A 17108-nucleotide genomic window follows, 5' to 3' on the forward strand; every position below is an offset into this window, starting at 1 on the left:
GATGCTGAGAGAAGATGTATAGCAGAGCATGGGAAAGCTGGGTGCTGAGGGAAAGAGCCTTTTTTCCCTCAGCACAAAAGGTTCCCATCCCCTGCTTGTATCTTTGTCCCTCCCTTGTATATAGTTCTCTAAATACTGTAATGGCCCACACATAGCCTTCCCTATATTATAAAGGGTCCCACATAACCTTTCATATATTAGAATGCATCTCCATAGTCCTACATGTATTATAATGCATTTCCCATAGTTCTCCATGTTATAATTCACCCCATAGTCCTCCATATATTTTACTGCACCACATAGTCCTCCATATATTATAATGCACCCCCATAGTCCTCCATATATTATAATGCACCCCCATAGTCCTCTATGTATAAAATAGACCTCAGAGCCCTCCAATTATAATGACTTTCTCATAGTTACCCATGTATTATAATTCAACCCATAGTTCTCTATATATTATACTGCACCACATAGTCCTCCATGTTTTATAATGCACCTCCATAGTTCATGTATAAGGTGGGCTGCATAGTCTTCCATATATTATAATGTAGCCCCCATAGTCCTATATGTATTATAGCGCAACCCCATAAAACTTCATATTGTATTATGCAGCGCCATACTTCTCCATGTATAATGCACCCCTATATTCCATGTATAAGGCGTTGTTCATTTTGTATTATGCAGCCCCATACTCCTCCATGTATAATGTACCACTAGTCCATGTATAAGGTGTCCTTCATGTTGTATAATGCATCCCCATAGATCTCCATATATAATGCAGCCCCCTAGACCTCCATGTATAATACGCCCCTATAGTCCATGTATAAGGTGTCCTTCATGTTTATTATTCAACCCCATAGACCTCCATATATAAAGCTGCACCCCCAGGCCTCCATGTGAAATATAGCAGCCAGTCTCCCCGGGTCTCCATGTATAATTTAGCAGCCAGCCTCCCCAGGCCTCCATGTATAATAATGCAGCCAGCCTCCCCAGGCCTACATGTATAATAATACAGCCAGCCTCGCCAGGCCTCCATGTATAATATAGCAGCCAGCCTCCCCAGACCTCCATGTATAATATAGCAGCCAGCCTCCCTAGGCCTCCATGTATAATAATGCAGCCCGCCTCCCCAGGCCTCCATGTATAATAATGCAGCCCGCCTCCCCAGGCCTCCATGTATAATAATGCAGCCCGCCTCCCCAGGCCTCCATGTATAATAATGCAGCCAGCCTCCCCAGGCTTCCATGTATAAAAATGCAGCCGGTCTCCCCAGGCCTCCATGTAAAATGCAGCCTTCCAAGGCCTCTGGCCACTGTGTACTCACTAATTTATATAAAAAAAACAAGAAGTACTCACCTCTCTCCTCGTTCCACCGCTGCTTCATCCTAACCTCTGTCCTCGCTCCCTCGCTTCTCCAGTCAGCGTTCCCCTGCCCTGCGCTCTGCATTCCTAAACACAGCAGTCACACAGGAGTGACGTCACCGTGTAGGCACAGGAGGAGAATGATGATGCATAGAGCAGCACAGGCCGCTCTTTGCTTTATCATTGTGTCGTGGGCGGGGAGGAGGGTGTCGGCACACTACGCTCACCCCTTCTGCTCGGGTCCGGCAGCTGCTCAGTTGTGGCTCGAGCTGTGGGCCGGATCCCGGGGTTCCTCGAGCGACACTCCTCGCCCGTGAGTGAAAGGGGTTTGTTGGGTGCGGGGATTGTTATAGTTCGTGACGCCACCCACGGTTGTGGTGATTGCACCACCGCTGCTCTGGGTGGGGATCCCGGGGATGGTGATGGGGAGCAGCCAGGTGTTGTGTTGCCCCTCCGTGGGTAGGGGTTGGTGATCCCGGGGCCCGGTGATGGGTGGTGAGGTGCGGGGCCTGGTGGGCGCAGGGACGCGGGGGCAGCTCTGTGCCTTGCGGCACTGTGGTACTCACTCAGCCTGAGACATGGACACAGTTTGTACGGTAAACCAAACGGCTGGTAGGACGGTCCCACAGACGGCTGCACCTGCACTCCCGGTAGGTGACGGTGATGTCCCTCTTCCTTGCACCTAAGTTTGACTGATGGTAGCGGTGGATTCCCTCCGGTTACCCGCTCCCCGGCTGCAATCTGGGCCGGAGGAGCTCTACACTTTGCCCGCAGGCGCTGGCCCTGAGAAACTGGTGCCTTGGCGGTGGCGGTGTCTCTCTGCTTCAGGTTGGGCTGTTGCCGTCAATCGGGACTTGGTTGCTGGGGGATCTACGTCCCCTTCACTGACGGATTCGGCAAATTTGGCGACTCCTAGCCTTGCCGGGGTCCGAGAGGCCCCTGCCCTGGTGCTGACTGTCCTTCGGAACACTGCTCCAGACCACCGGGCACACAGCCAACGGGGTCCTTCCAGGAACTTCCAAACGGTCCCCCTCCAGACAGTCACCGCCGTCGCTGACCTTGCTGTTCTGGCCCTCCACAAAGCTGGACCCTTCAGGCTTTGCACACTCTCTGCTCTGTCACCACTTCTTGCTTTCCTCCTTTTCCACTTTCACTTAGTTGTTTACTCCTTTCTAGCCCTCAGCTAGACTTCACTCTTGCCCTGCCCGGGCTAATCTTGTTTACACAAGCTCGCCCTGAGCTCAACTGCCTGGTACTTCCTGCCTCCAGAGCTGTGATCTCCTTGGTAGGCGGAGCCAACCGCCTGGCCCACCCCCTGGTGTGAATCATCAGCCTCTGAAGGAAGGCAACAAGGATTTCTGGTTAGCTGTGATGTGCCTACCTGGAGTGTGGGGTGTGGTGGTGTTGTGACCTGTGACCCCTGGCTTGCCCAGGGCGACACAAATGTGTGCGCGATGACTGGGGAAGGGGGCCCAGTGTTAGCGGCGGCCGCGTGGTCTGTGACAGATCAGCTCAGCTCCTCTCTCACAGAAAGGAGCAGGCTACTGATCTGTCGGGCGACCGCTCACTTACCAGTACATCTTGGCCCGTAAATTTTGAGCTATTCAGTTTATCAGTATTACCGATCCGAGGGGTCATGTGTCCACCTGCTTGCATCGGCAGTATCGGGGAATTGTAAGAGAGTACGCAGTGCACACTGTCATGATTCAGCAGAGAGTGCCTGCAGACTTTTGTCCAATGCCTAGACAAGCCCTTTTATTCGTCACCTCGTCAGCCAACTTTTGTGGTTTGCATTTTTTCACTTCTTCCTCCAAGAGCCATATATTTTTTTTTCTACTGACATTGTCATGTTCTTGTTTTTTGCAGGACAATTTGTAGTTTTGAATGACACTATTCATTTACGTAAAATATACTGAAAAATGGGAAAGAATTCCAAATAGGATAAAATACCGAAAAAAAAAACAATTCTGCCATAGTTTTTTGGGTTTTGTTTTTATAGTAGTCGTTGTTTTTATTGTATTTGTTCATCACTTTGCAACATTTTCTTTATTTGGCATGAGGAGGATGAAATGGGAAATGGGTATGGTTGGGGGTGTAGTTAAGGGTGTAGCCTAAAAACCATAAAACCATTACATTTCAGAAAGTTTGGAGGTATGAGCATGTCAATTTCCCTTGAGATAAATATGCGCTTTATTTGCGCTTTTCCCCGTAGACTTGAATGAGATGATGAAACTCCACAAATAAAATGTATTTGAGTTTTTATTTCAATACTGCAGCTGAAACACAATAAAAAGCCATGTAATCCACACATGATTTTATGAATAAGCTAAGGAACACAAAATTTCTAAAACACTAAAGTTTTAATTAATATATGACATAGCAGAAAGATACCAGCTAAAAATAATGCAAAAAAAAAAAAGCCACTAGAAATCACAATGAAAAAATACAAGTAACCGAATTTAGCTAGTTGCTCCAAAAATGCTGTAGGGAATTTTTGGCATGGAAAACTCAATAAAAACTCCTTGAAGAAATTTATCCTAAAAGCGAAAGTATGGATTTTTCTACATACATCCAAAATCTAATCCCAGCTCTCTACTACATGGTCCCAATGTTGGTACATTTTGGTCGACTCACTATGTATACAGCTTTTTCTTTAACTCTACCCACAAGTGTTCGATTGGGTTTAGGTCTGGGGACTGTGGTGGCCAATCTAGCACCTCTACTTAATTGTCATTGATATTATCTGAAAAACTACTAAGTCATTACACCGAATTTTTGTCTTTTACAAAAGTGCAATCAATTTTATTATAACTTAGTGTTTCAACAGTAAAATACATGGATACAGGGAAAACATAGGGGCCCTCTTCACAGATAGCACAGCCAATAGTAAATTGGCAACATTATAGGTGCTTCTAGATCCACACTGGAATGGCATATAGTACCACACTTAGGGGCACTTTGCACACTGCGACATCGCAGGCCGATGCTGCGATGCCGAGTGCGATAGTCCCCGCCCCCGTCGCAGCAGCGATGTGTGGTGATAGCTGGCGTAGCGAAAATTATCGCTACACCAGCTTCACACACACACTCACCTGCCGTGCGACGTCCCTGTGGCCAGCGACCCGCCTCGTTAAGGGGGCGGGTCGTGCGGCGTCACTGCGACGTCACACGGCAGGCGGCCAATCGGAGCGGAGGGGCGGAGATGAGCAGGATGTAAACATCCTGCCCACCTCCTTCCTTCCGCATAACCTACGGAAGCCGCGGTGACACCGGTAGGAGATGTTGCTCGCTCCTGCGGCTTCACACACAGCGATGTGTGCTGCCGCAGGAGCGAGGAACAACATCGGACCGTCGCGTCAGCGTAATTATGAATTACGCCGACGCTGCACCGATGATACGATTACGACACTTTTGCGCTCGTTAATCGTATCATCTAGGCTTTACACACTGCGATGTCGCATGCGATGCCGGATGTGCGTCACTTTCAATTTGACCCCACCGACATCGCACCTGCGATGTCGCAGTGTGCAAAGTGCCCCTCAGGCTATGTGCCCACGGGAGCTCGCACCTGCGGATATATCTGCATGTACGGACGCAGGTTTCCCGCAGCTGCTCGCCGGAAGTACAGCGAAATAGCTGCGGAAAACCTGCGGACATTCGTGCGGCTTACCTGCGGAAGTCCCGGCCTCTATCTCCATAGTGGAGAGGCGGGATTTCCGCAGGTTATTCCGCAGAAATAATTGACATGCAATTGCGTGCGGCTGCGGGACATCCGCAGCATGTTCCGCAGCCGCACATATCCGCAGCATGCACACATCACTCTATGTCCCATATGATAACATGGGGAGTGTCTGTACATGCTGAAACCTGCGGATTTATCTAGAAAATCTGCAAATTTTCCGCAGATAAATCTGCAGGTTTAATCTCCCGTGGACACATAACCTAAATGTGCATAGTCTTACAAACTTTATATGGTATCCATATGCCACTTCCTATAAAGGGGGCTTTACACGCAGCGATATCGCTAGCGATATTGCTTGCGAGCGTACCCACCCCCGTCGTTTGTGCGTCACGGGCAAATCGTTGCCCGTGGCGCACAATATCGCTAGGAGCCGTCACACGGATATACCTGCCTAGCTACGTCGCTGTGGCCGGCGAACCGCCTCCTTTCTAAGGGTGCGATTTGTGCGTCGTCACAGCGGCGTCACCAAGCGGCCGCCTAATAGAAGCGGAGGGGCGGAAATGAGCGGCTGTAACATCCCGCCCACCTCCTTCCTTCCTCATTGCCGGCGGCCGCAGGTAAGCTGTAGTTCGTCGTTCCCGAGGTGTCTTACATAGCGATGTGTGCTGCCTCGGGAACAACGAACAACCTATGTCCTCTACAACCAACGATTTTTTGAAAATGAACGACGTGTCAACGATGGACGATATGGTAATTTTCTTGGCTGAAAAACCACTATTGTTGAGCTAGATGATGCTGTTTCTCTTTTCTTGGAAAATCTTCTTCGAGGTTGCTCCTTGATTCGAAGCAGTGACCTTTTGTTTGGGAATCAACCTAATAAAACACTAAGCTAGGGAATGTGAGAACAGGTTGTGATTTCTCATGCTCGAAGCTCTGATGGAAGGTGAGATATGGCTGAAAAAGTTCAAAACATTGTTACCCTTTTGCTTGTCAGTATAACAAGGCAGTTATAAAATAATATATATGATGTTAAAACAAGTATGTCCTCCAAGAGGCACAATTGACTAAGTGTAATCAATATAATATACAGCTGGCCATAGGCATTAGATACCTGTTGGCCAAACAGTCGTTTGGCTGACAAGAACATTATCTCTCCTGACTCACCTATTCACGGGAATGCTCATCTTAGTACTCCAGTGTTCTCTATGGGTTGGGCTGCCGTCAGACTCCAGGCAACGGCTTATCTCCATGCAAAAAAAAGGGATCAACCATTGAAATTAATCAGGCCGGATCCTTCTTTCCCCCTACATCATGATGTTGGGGAGAGTCGAAAGGCTTCATAAATATAAGGTGACCAGCTGATCCCGATTAAATTGTCAGGTTCTGTCAAACTTAACTAAGGTGTATAGGTGGGCGTAAGGCTTCCTTTATCTTAGTCTATTTTCCCTACTCAATTAGGGAATTTCATTAATGCACAAATTTAGAAAGATCTGAGCTTGCGATAGATTTACTTCAACAAAAACACATTAAGCTCTAGTGTGTGAAAGTATTCCATCGTGTATCAGCTTGTGTATCGGGGAGGGGGATTATAGCGGGTGATCATCCGGTGGGTCCCGGAATGTAGAGTGTATACTTCCAGCAGGAATTTCCAGTCTGCGCTCTCTCTGCTTACTGTATGCAGACTCACGTTTGCTGTAAGCGCTTGCTACAGATGAAGCCATATGAATATTCAGGGAGCTGCTATTGCTTGTTCACCCTTGGATCTGAATAGTGCTAGGTCAGAAGCAGGTGGACCAGATACAGCCAGTGCGGCTTCAGCTCCGAGCTGCAATAATGTAATTAAACAGAGACCAGAAGCAACAGAACAGAGGGAAGGAAGCATGTCATGTGCTCAATCCGAGGCAGTCCTAGCAGCAGCAAGTCATTAAATCAGACTGCACCATTTTTATTCCTACTCTGCTATGAGGTGCTTGTGGAATTTAAAGGAGATCTTCCTCCCCTGCTGACGTCTCCGAGGTGGCCTCTTCCTAGCTGTAGTCAGAGGACGCAGGCTGTATTCAAAGGTCCCAGAAGACCTTTCTGGTTTGCTGAGGAGTTAAAGGATGGACTGTCAGCTGGTCTGAAGCTCGCATTCATGTAGTCAGTGAAAAGCTGGGACCTTGCTAATGTGAAAGACCTGATCCTCTAATCTTTTTCTCCCCACCTCGCCTATGTCTTGTCATTGACACCTGCTATGTGTTAGGTGTAACTGTTCCTCTATAATGCTCTCTCGTTTTATGGGTGCTGCAGCATATGGACACAAGCTGTAATTTATCTCTGGATTGGAGGATTAGAGTGGAAAGTTCTGTTTTACAGCTACAGATTTAGTGGGAAAGGAAAAAAAAGCCTGGATTTTTATTCCTGTGGTTGGAGCTGAGTCCTTGAAGCTGGTTCTTTCCTCCTCAAAATGGCTCATGCTGCTGCATCTATTAAAAAAGTCCGAGATCTGGAACTGCCTCCCATTGATGAGAAAGAGAGGGAAAAAGAGAGGAGACGGCGTAAGATCCCTAGGGAACGCATAGATCGAAAACGTAAGGTATGAAGACTTCCTCTATTGAGTCACATTCATCCACTGCCTGTCATTCTCCCTGTGCTATCCATGTCTTCTGTAGTAGAAGCTGTCTCTGATATTGCATCTCCGCAGTCTCGTAAATGGGACTTTTTGTGTAATCACGCTGACAGGTCTGTTTTATTCATAGGGTCATGCATACATTAATATTCATGGAGTATGTCAATCTGTTGCTGGATGTGGATTTCTCCTGAACACCTCCCTTGTAGAGATGCAGAGTTTTCCTGCATCAGTGAATCCTCGGTGCAGACCCCACCTTCCTCATGTTTGACCATATCGGCTGGCCACCATGCCATTGCAGAGCAGCTGTAGGGATACACCTTGTATCGATACATGTAATGCGGATACGAGGGCAGCTTCGGATTTTCACATCTATCTGGATTTTTATAGCGGGTTATACAGGAGATGTCCAGCATCAAAGCTGATGATTATGGAAAAGACAGCAATCTGTAACATGATCAGGTTCCTAGAGGTGTCACGTATGAAAATATTTGTGGCTTCAGAGGGATGTAAATGGTTGGGCTGCGGTTTTGGTTCATACAGCTGTACACAATGATCAGATGCCAGCCTCTTCCTAAACGAATGGTGCACCAGCAGTCAATTATTGATGCTGCCTTCACTGCAGTACCGAACTTCACTATTACTTGAATTATATAGTCGGGATTTAATATGTGATTTTTTTATATGAAATATTACATTTTGTGCAATGCAGTTTTGTGACCAGCCCGACACACAGAAATACTGCATTTCCAAATCCCTTCTCAGGATGGAGTCTACCTTTATAACTATACAGTATAATATGGCTATTATAAGGGACCTGAAAACATAAAATGGACGGGTGATGGGATTGCGCTCAGACTCCAATGAATTAGCAAAATAATTGGGCCCCAGTGCCAACACAGCCATCCATAAATATGGTGATTCTTGGAAATTCTGTCACTTGACATTAGTGACACCATACTGCAATTATTATGTATGAGCGAATGACTCAATAAAAATGTATAAATATCTCTGGAGATCTAAAATATGACTTAGCCCGTTTGTTGGTAGAAGGCCAAAATCATAAATCTCATAAAAATGTAATGGTATGTCAACATAACATGACAGAGGATTCGTTTTGTGGAGTTGCCCTTTAAGGTTTCCTTATTCTTCAATAAGAGTAGGCCAAGGGACAACTACCTGCCGTGTCATACAGGAGAATGATTGCAGTCATGTCATCCAATCAGAAGTAGTAATACATTTCTACTGTCAAATTTATTCAGAGATCTTTAGGATTTGATACTGCGAGCGAATAGTTATTGGTATAAGGAAGGGTGATATTGGCAAGGTCCCATCTACCCCGCACTTATTTCCTCATCTATTGATTTTTAGTTCCATGATAATCTATGAATAGTTCTTTTAGTAAGTATTATGTAATGAGACAAATAGATCCATTACTTTGTAGCAGCTCACTATGCCCTGGATATGTCATCGCTTTTTTTTAGCTATTTTTACAAAGTTCAGTGTCCTAGTTCCGGGAAGGTACTAACATCTTTCTTAAGGACATAGATTTAAGTTGAATTATAGTAATACTAGAATTGAACAAAAAGATTTGCAGGACCCTGTTAACTGGCGGATGACCAGAGCACTGCTAACCTCCCATTTCCTGATTAGTACGCAGCCGCGAAGTCTTGCTGCAACGTAATGATGTCACAGCTGACTATCAGAAGAGGTGCCATCAATGTTGCAGGTAGTAAAAGGTTTGCAGTGCTCTAGTCATGCAGCCATCAACTACTCCCCCCTAGATGAAGGATCAGAGTCCTGCACATCTTTTTGCTCAACTGTACTTGGTACCCTTTACACTTTGTTGCTACATCAAAGCAAATGTAGAAAAACAATGTGCAATCATCCTTGATCTTCCACACTTAATACTTTCATAATAGACTACCTGAATAACACTGCTGTACATATTTTCAAAAGTTGTCAGGTTCAGTTATGAAATGTGCCACTTCTTTATGATTTTCACGTCCTGAATTCAAAAATGAAAATTCTTGATTGGCTCTTGTTTGTATGATATCAAAGAGTTTTCCTTTTGTTGCTGCATATAATTAATGCATAAAAGTTTCAGTACTTTGAAACATTATTAGTTTTGCAAATATAAAGATGCAAAATGTTTTGTTACACTTTGTTACACAATTCTCTGATATTTATTTAGTGAAAACTTAGCAACAATTCACCTAAATTAAATATGTTTAAATACTATGGCAAATTATAAAGTTACAGAAATTGCACTACAAAATTTGGTTCTCATTCAGTGACAACTCTTTTTTGCTTGGTGATGTTGCGCACAGTTCACACTGTATAATGGGGATATTTACTTTGCTGCGATGCAAGGTAGCACACAGGAATACAGTTGATTAAAAGTCCAAGTGGTTTATTAATACACATGAACAGCTTCTCAAAAAAAAACAAAAAACACAGATTACATGGATACCAGTCTGTTACCTGCAGAGAGGATTCTGTGCCTCTACATTGAGTCCAACTGCCCCTTTTACCGCTCCTCAGGAACCCGGATTTCTCCGCCTTTGTTGCGGTACGCCCGCACAAGTTTGGATACTTCCACTCAGCCAAAGTATTCCAGTGGAGCTGTCACCCTCCATTCACTGACTCTTGTCAGCTCACACACCTCTTCAGGCTCCACATGTCAAACACAGACTGACTCCATTTTACATGACATGTGACCTGTCAGACACACCCATAGGAGTATGTAGGTGTCCAGATCCACCCATCTCTCCAGCCACCTGTGAACCTGGCCCTGTGAACACTTCAGCAAAACATCTGGCACTACAAGTGCCAGAACAAACCTCCAGATTCACACCACTTTCGTGGTACATACTGGCCATTAATATTGTAGCCAGTCGACATCTTACAGCTTATACAAACAAACATCCACAGCACCTAAATAAAACCTCAATCCAGAGGATCACATGGGTAATATTTTAAAAAAAACAGGGCCGCAAGTTACATACCAATTTGTGCACTTGGAAATGGATATTTGCAAAAAGAAAGATCGCGTCTCATAAGGTGAAGCAAATCTGTAACCTGTTTATTCCGCGATACCAGAACACTTAACGACATTTTGACCTCTAACAGGTCTTTATCAAGCAGCAGGCTACAGATTTGCTTCACCGAATGGGACGCTGTATTTCTTTTTGAAAACTCTTTTTTGCTTGTCTCTTGTACTTGTCTGCATCGGATCATTTCTTACAATTGTCCTAAAGTAATCTGGAAGCACTGATGGATCCCATTTTCCTTGATGTCTTTTCTCCATAGCTGCAATATCTTGGTGAAATCTCTCACCATGCTCATCTCTCACTTCTCTGCAGTTTGGTGGAAAGAAGTCTACATGCTAATCTTCAGAAATGAATATTTAAGGACATGCTACAGCCAAGATCCTTATATGTTTTGATGAGATTTACCAACTCTTCATAGTTATCTGCTCTTTAGATTCCCAAAAGATAGTTACCACTAATGCAAATGCTACCAGTGCAGTCTTTTCCTTGCCCTGCAACAAACAGGTGAACTCCTCATCTTGAATTTGCTTCACTCAACCTTGGAAATTTATCAATGAGATACTTGAATGTTATTGCATTTTTATCCCTTGCCTTTACAAAGTTCTTCATTAGACCCAACTTGATATGCAATGGTGGTAACAAACTCTTATATGGCACGAAAAGTGCTGGACGCAGGACATTTTTACTCCATGACTGAAGTGAATGTCGGAGAGGCCACTTTATTTTATTGTAGAAGAGATGAATCCAGCGAGCCAAAGTTGTAGTAGATAAAAAGTTTCTTTAGTCTTTATTTCAATAATATTAAAAAAAAGTCTTTGTCCATAGCAGCATAAATGATGACAGACAGAGGTAGGAAAAGTTGCTGCTGGCGCACGGCAAGACGCGTTTCGGCTAAACCTTTATCATTGCCATCATTGGCAATGATGAAGGTTTAGCCGAAACGCGTCTTGCCGTGCGCCAGCAGCAACTTTTCCTACCTCTGTCTGTCATCATTTATGCTGCTATGGACAAAGACTTTTTTTAATGTTATTGAAATAAAGACTAAAGAAACTTTTTATCTACTACAACTTTGGCTCGCTGGATTCATCTCTTCTATTTGTGCTGGTAAGAGCTTCTACCATATATCCGTGCTAAGAGCCTCTATAGTCATAGCAGCTTGATCCTACAATATATTGGGTAAGCTGGAAAAACTTTTTCTTTTTTATTTTATTGTAGGGGTATTCTCTTGCACAAGTATACCACTCACAAAGAAAGCAGCAGTACTTTGTGTATCCACCGTGGAGACCAAGTAAGAGGGCAACCACCTTTAACCCCTTAACAACTGCAAGCCGTAACAGTACGTCCTAACCTATATAGTTGTAATCATTGGCAGCTGCTGCGGGCAACTGCCAGTGATCTGCACACATGTCAGCTGATTTGAACAGCTGACATGTGTGCCTTGCAGGCATGAGTGGATCCACCCGCGCGCGTTAACCCTTTAAATCGCTATGTCAAAATGTGACATTGCAATTTAAATCCCCACCGCGGTAAATCTTCACTTAACCGGCCCCATCGGCAGCACTGTGAGCCGATGGTTGTCATGGTAGCACAAGGTCATGTGATGACTCCTGTAGCTGTCATGAGTCACTTCCTGTTTCACCCGGCAGAGTTCTGTCAGTAACAAGAGGTGAGTATATCTGGTGATCATAGCTGTGTAGCTGTGATCACCAGAAATGACTGAGCGATCAGACTGTTGATCCTTATAGTGCCCTAAGGGTGCTAGTAAAATAAAAAAAAGATTAAAAAATTAAAACCTAAAAGTTCAAATCACCCCCATTCGCCCCAGTGAAAATTAAAGGGTTAAAAAATTATACACACATTTGGTATCGTCTCGTTCAGAAATGCTCGATCTGTCAAAATATAAAATCAGTTAATCTGATCGGTAAACAGCTTAGCAGGCAAAAAAAAAAATCCAAATGCCAAAATTATGGTTTTTGGTCGCTGCATATTTTGCGCAAATAATAACAATAACAGGCGATCAAAATGTAGCATCTGTGCAAAAATGGTAATATTAAAAACGTCAGCTTGAGATGCAAAAAATAAGCTGTTACTGAGTCATAGATCCCGAAAAATGAGAACGATACGGGTCGCGGAAAATGGCGCAAAAAGTGCACCACTTTTTTTGGACATAATTCTGATTTTTTTTAACCTCTTAGAGAAAAGTAAACCTATACATGTTTGGTATCTACGAACTCGTACTGACCTAAGGAATCATACCAACATATTAGTTTTACCATATAGTGAACACGGTGAATAACATATCTCAAAAACAATCATGCAATCACACTTTTTTTGCAATTTTTTTGCACGTGGAATTTTTTTTGCAGTTTTCCAGTACACTATATGGTGAAACGTATAATTTAATTAAAAAAAACAACTTGTCCAGTAAAAAACAAGCCCTCATATGGCAAGACTGATGGAAAAATAAAAAAGTTACGTATAATTTAATTAAAAAAAACAACTTGTCCAGTAAAAAACAAGCCCTCATATGGCAAGACTGATGGAAAAATAAAAAAGTTACAGCTCTCAGAAGAAGGGGAGCAAAAATAAAAAAGACAAAGATGGAAAATCGGCGTGCAGGGGTTAAGTCACCACAGAGGGGCCACAAAGGTTGGTCATAGCTCAGGCACCTCAACAGCTTTTTCATGTTGTCATAGGTTCCGTTCATGTGGCCTGCATAGCAAGTTGGCATTGAAGGTAAGCACATTGCCTTTAGCAAGATAACTTTTAGGCTTGTTTTGGATGGATTGATGAAGAGTGACTATTCCTCTATATTATGGCTTTTTTCAGCGTTTCCATTAAACTACTGATCTTGCTGAATGCAACAAGGTCGAACTCCATAAAGAAGTATTGGACAAAATTATCATGGTTGTGAGATAAAGAAATCCGAAAATTGCCCTCTAGTAGGTTCTACTGCTGTAGCCTGAAACCGAAGGGCTCAATCTTAGAGTGGTGTCACACACAGCGACGACGACAACGACGTCACTGCTACGTCACCATTTTCTGTGACGTTGCAGCGACGTCCCGTCGCTGTCGCTGTGTGTGACATCCAGCAACGATCTGGCCCCTGCTGTGAGGTGGCCGGTCGTTGCTGAATGTCCAGCTTCATTTTTTGGTCGTCGCTCTCCCGCTGTGACGCACACATCGCTGTGTGTGACAGCGAGAGAGCGACGAAATGAAGCGAGCAGGGAGCAGGAGCCGGCATCTGGCAGCTGCGGTAAGCTGTAACCAGGGTAAACATCGGGTAACCAAGGGAAGACCTTTCCCTGGTTACCCGATATTTACCTTCGTTACCAGCGTCCGCCGCTCTCGCTGCTAGTGCCGGCTCCCTGACCTCTGCACATGTAGCTGCAGTACACATCGGGTAGTTAACCCGATGTGTACTGTAGCTAGGAGTGCAGGGAGCCAGCGCTAAGCGGTGTGCGCGGCTCCCTGCTCTGTGCACATATAGCTGCAGTACACATCGGGTAGTTAACCCGATGTGTACTGTAGCTATGAGTGCAGGGAGCCAGCGCTAAGCGCGGCTCCCTGCTCTCTGCACATGTAGCACAGCGACTCCCGTCGTTATGATCGCTGCTGCTTCTGCTGTGTTTGACAGCTAAGCAGCGATCATAACAGCGACTTACAAGGTCGCTGTTACGTCACAGAAAATGGGGACGTAACAGTGACGTCGCTGTCGCTATGTGTGAACCCAGCTTTACTCTTGGACAGATGCAATTCTCTAACAAGATAGTTCAGTTCCCTTTGTGTTATAACTTGTGTTACATTTAAGTTTGCTGGCAAAAAGTCTGGTTCGTGAGAGGAAGATTCTTCATGATGGCAAGCGTCTTCTTCTTCCTCACTTGACTTGACTGAAAATGTTTCTGGTGCTTTTGGAACCAGCAGTTCTTCTGTATGTGCTACTGAGCATATTGCAGATGGAATGTTTGGATACTGTAAAGTCAATTTCTTTCTTGAAACTCCTTTCCATATGGGGGGCACCATGCAGAAATAGCAATTGGCAGTGTGATCGGTTGTCTCTCTTCAGATCATTGGGACTGCAAACGGCATAGATTGCCTCTTCCCATGCAACCACTGGGTAAGATGTGATGCACCTATCAGAAATGAAGACACTTTCTAATTCACTTGCTGCTACATTTCTGCTCTGTTCCTGAGATGTCATATGTGGTAGCTCCTTACTTCTACTACAGTTGGAGCAAAGCATAGTGAGCACATTTCCTGGCTATGTTTTCATAGGCACAGCCAATAGTTCTACAGTGTGCTGGTGATGTCATGGTGTCATGGTGGGCATGTGACCCCTCAGCAGGTTTATAGTGACTGGAGATGTGCGCAGGGAGGTAGATCAAGGAGAGCGGTGCAGAAAAAATAATCTTTTCAGTTAGTGACTTTGGCCTAAGAGGATGGCCAAGGGCATCCTAAAATGCTAGATTACATTATAATAAATTACTAGAGTATATAAGTCATTGCTCCCTTGTACTCAGTTTGTGTCAGCACCTGTTGCATTAGTGTCTACAGGAGAGTGTCACGAAAGTGCATAGTTCTGTAGGTGAAGTGGGAGGAATACTGTGTGTGCAGGGAGTTTCCATCTTTAGGCTGTGTAGGGGTTTATAGATGGGGATTTGTAGCTGGAGTAGTCGCGGACTGAGGTTGGGAGTGTGTGAGCCTTGGGACAGATGCAGCTCTGTCTCTTGGGAAATGTAGTCCAGCGGCAGAGAACGTGTGCTGGCCGGAAAATCAAGACGATGGCTGCAAGGGAGTGAGGAGTCTGATTGATTGGGCCAAAAATGAAAATAAGGTAACAGTGACACTTGGAGACTCTTTACAGGATCAACCAGATTTTTGTAGAATTTCTATCTACCCGCCAAACTCTTCTAACGTGCTGTATACCTCTTCAAACACAATGTCTCCAGTACCAGTATTGCCAACAAGTGCTAGTTTATTGCCAACAAGTTACGGGAATTACTTCTTCATTTTGATGAATCTGATTATACCTTCTACCGAATCCATAACATTTAGGCTGGTCTATCTTTATCAAATTAATTTATTAACTAATCAATTAATTTACAGTATAGACATGAGGATTCATCACTTAATATATGTTATGTAGTGTTATCACTTTCCTCCACTCCTTGCTTTTCCACAGAGGCATTATTACGGTGTATAGTCGTGTGTTGCCTATGACTTGTGAACATTGCTGAGTTACTTGGCTCTGAAATCATTGGAGGTCAAATGCGGTAATTTGTAGAAAAGTTGGTGAATATGGCTCTACCAGGTCCTTCTCAATACACATTTCTCCATCATTAATGATGTCAGTGGTACAACACACAGAATTATTGAAATATTGGTTGGTCACAGTCTACCCCCACCATGCCCATAGATCTATATTGATCAGGCTGGAATACTCAGTATAACGGGGAGGCCTCTCAATATTATTTGGCACCCAAGGTCACGTAATGAATGCCACCCAGGCATATGACCCAGATCCAGCTCTCTAAATAGCTGTCAGGGGCAGCTAGTCACCAATCTTGCTGAGCGAGCAAGTTTAACTCTAGGAATGCAGCTGTACCAGCTAATAGCCCTCCTTTATTAGATAGCAATGTGTCTCATGACATTCAGCATCTATATAAATGCATGTTGTATTTCCTTAACCCTTCAAGATCCAAAGTTCCGCTGTGTCAGATTTGTTATAAATTGATCAGATGCGTCACCAAATCCTTACATTTTTCTTCTCATTAGAAGATTATCCCCCTGATTCCTGTCTCCATGCAGGACTTTTATCTCCGCAAATGTCACCCGGAATAATTATATCTGGTTGTGAAGTCGTAGTTGAATTGGTAAGATTATGGTTACTTATGACTGTCATGAGCCAACAAACCCCTAGTAAGTAAATGAGGCAAATAATCTCATAATAAGCGAATACCAAACCAGGTTGTCTAGCTGATATGTACTGTATAACACCGCCATACACACACAATAGGACTCATGCTTCAATCTCTACCTTGCTATATTTTTATAATCAATATATAGGGCGTGACTTGATAGTTGTGATATTATTCCAGGTATGTGCCTAAAATATGCCATAGATGGATAAAAGTAATGATATCCTCTCCAGTTAAAGGGAACCAACCACCACGATTTTGCAATATGAAGTAAAGGCAGTGCCATACTGGCACTAGGATGCTGAATCCAAGCATACCTTTTGTTGAAAGATCGGATGCTTGGTTGCTGAAATATCTGTAATCAAACTTCCAGTAATGCACTGCACTTTGATTGGCGTGTTGAGTGAGGTGGAACTTTGTGGGTCGGGTCCTCGCTGTAAATTCCTCCTCCTGCCTCCTCTATGGCTGCTCCCTTTTCTTTA

The 17108-nt window shown here is 44.3% G+C and overlaps 1 protein-coding gene across 10 annotated transcripts in view; it reads left to right on the forward strand.

Annotated features, from left to right (window-relative positions):
• ANK2 (ankyrin 2) overlaps window positions 1–17108 on the forward strand; it is an 812025-nt gene that overhangs the window by 406158 nt on the left and 388759 nt on the right. For 5 of the 10 annotated variants that reach the window (XM_075349742.1, XM_075349725.1, XM_075349800.1 and 2 more), the window contains exon 1: window positions 7089–7622. The exons of 3 other annotated variants lie outside the window; for them this stretch is intronic. In XM_075349742.1, coding sequence (XP_075205857.1) covers window positions 7494–7622 — 129 coding nt within the window. In that variant the 5' untranslated portion in view covers window positions 7089–7493. Of the gene's footprint in view, window positions 1–7077; window positions 7623–17108 lie in introns of those variants that run through there. 2 more of the 10 variants (XM_075349478.1, XM_075349571.1) reach the window with 1 other exon arrangement.

This window comes from Anomaloglossus baeobatrachus, chromosome 1 (assembly GCF_048569485.1).
Source record: "Anomaloglossus baeobatrachus isolate aAnoBae1 chromosome 1, aAnoBae1.hap1, whole genome shotgun sequence".
NCBI lineage: Eukaryota > Metazoa > Chordata > Amphibia > Anura > Aromobatidae > Anomaloglossus > Anomaloglossus baeobatrachus.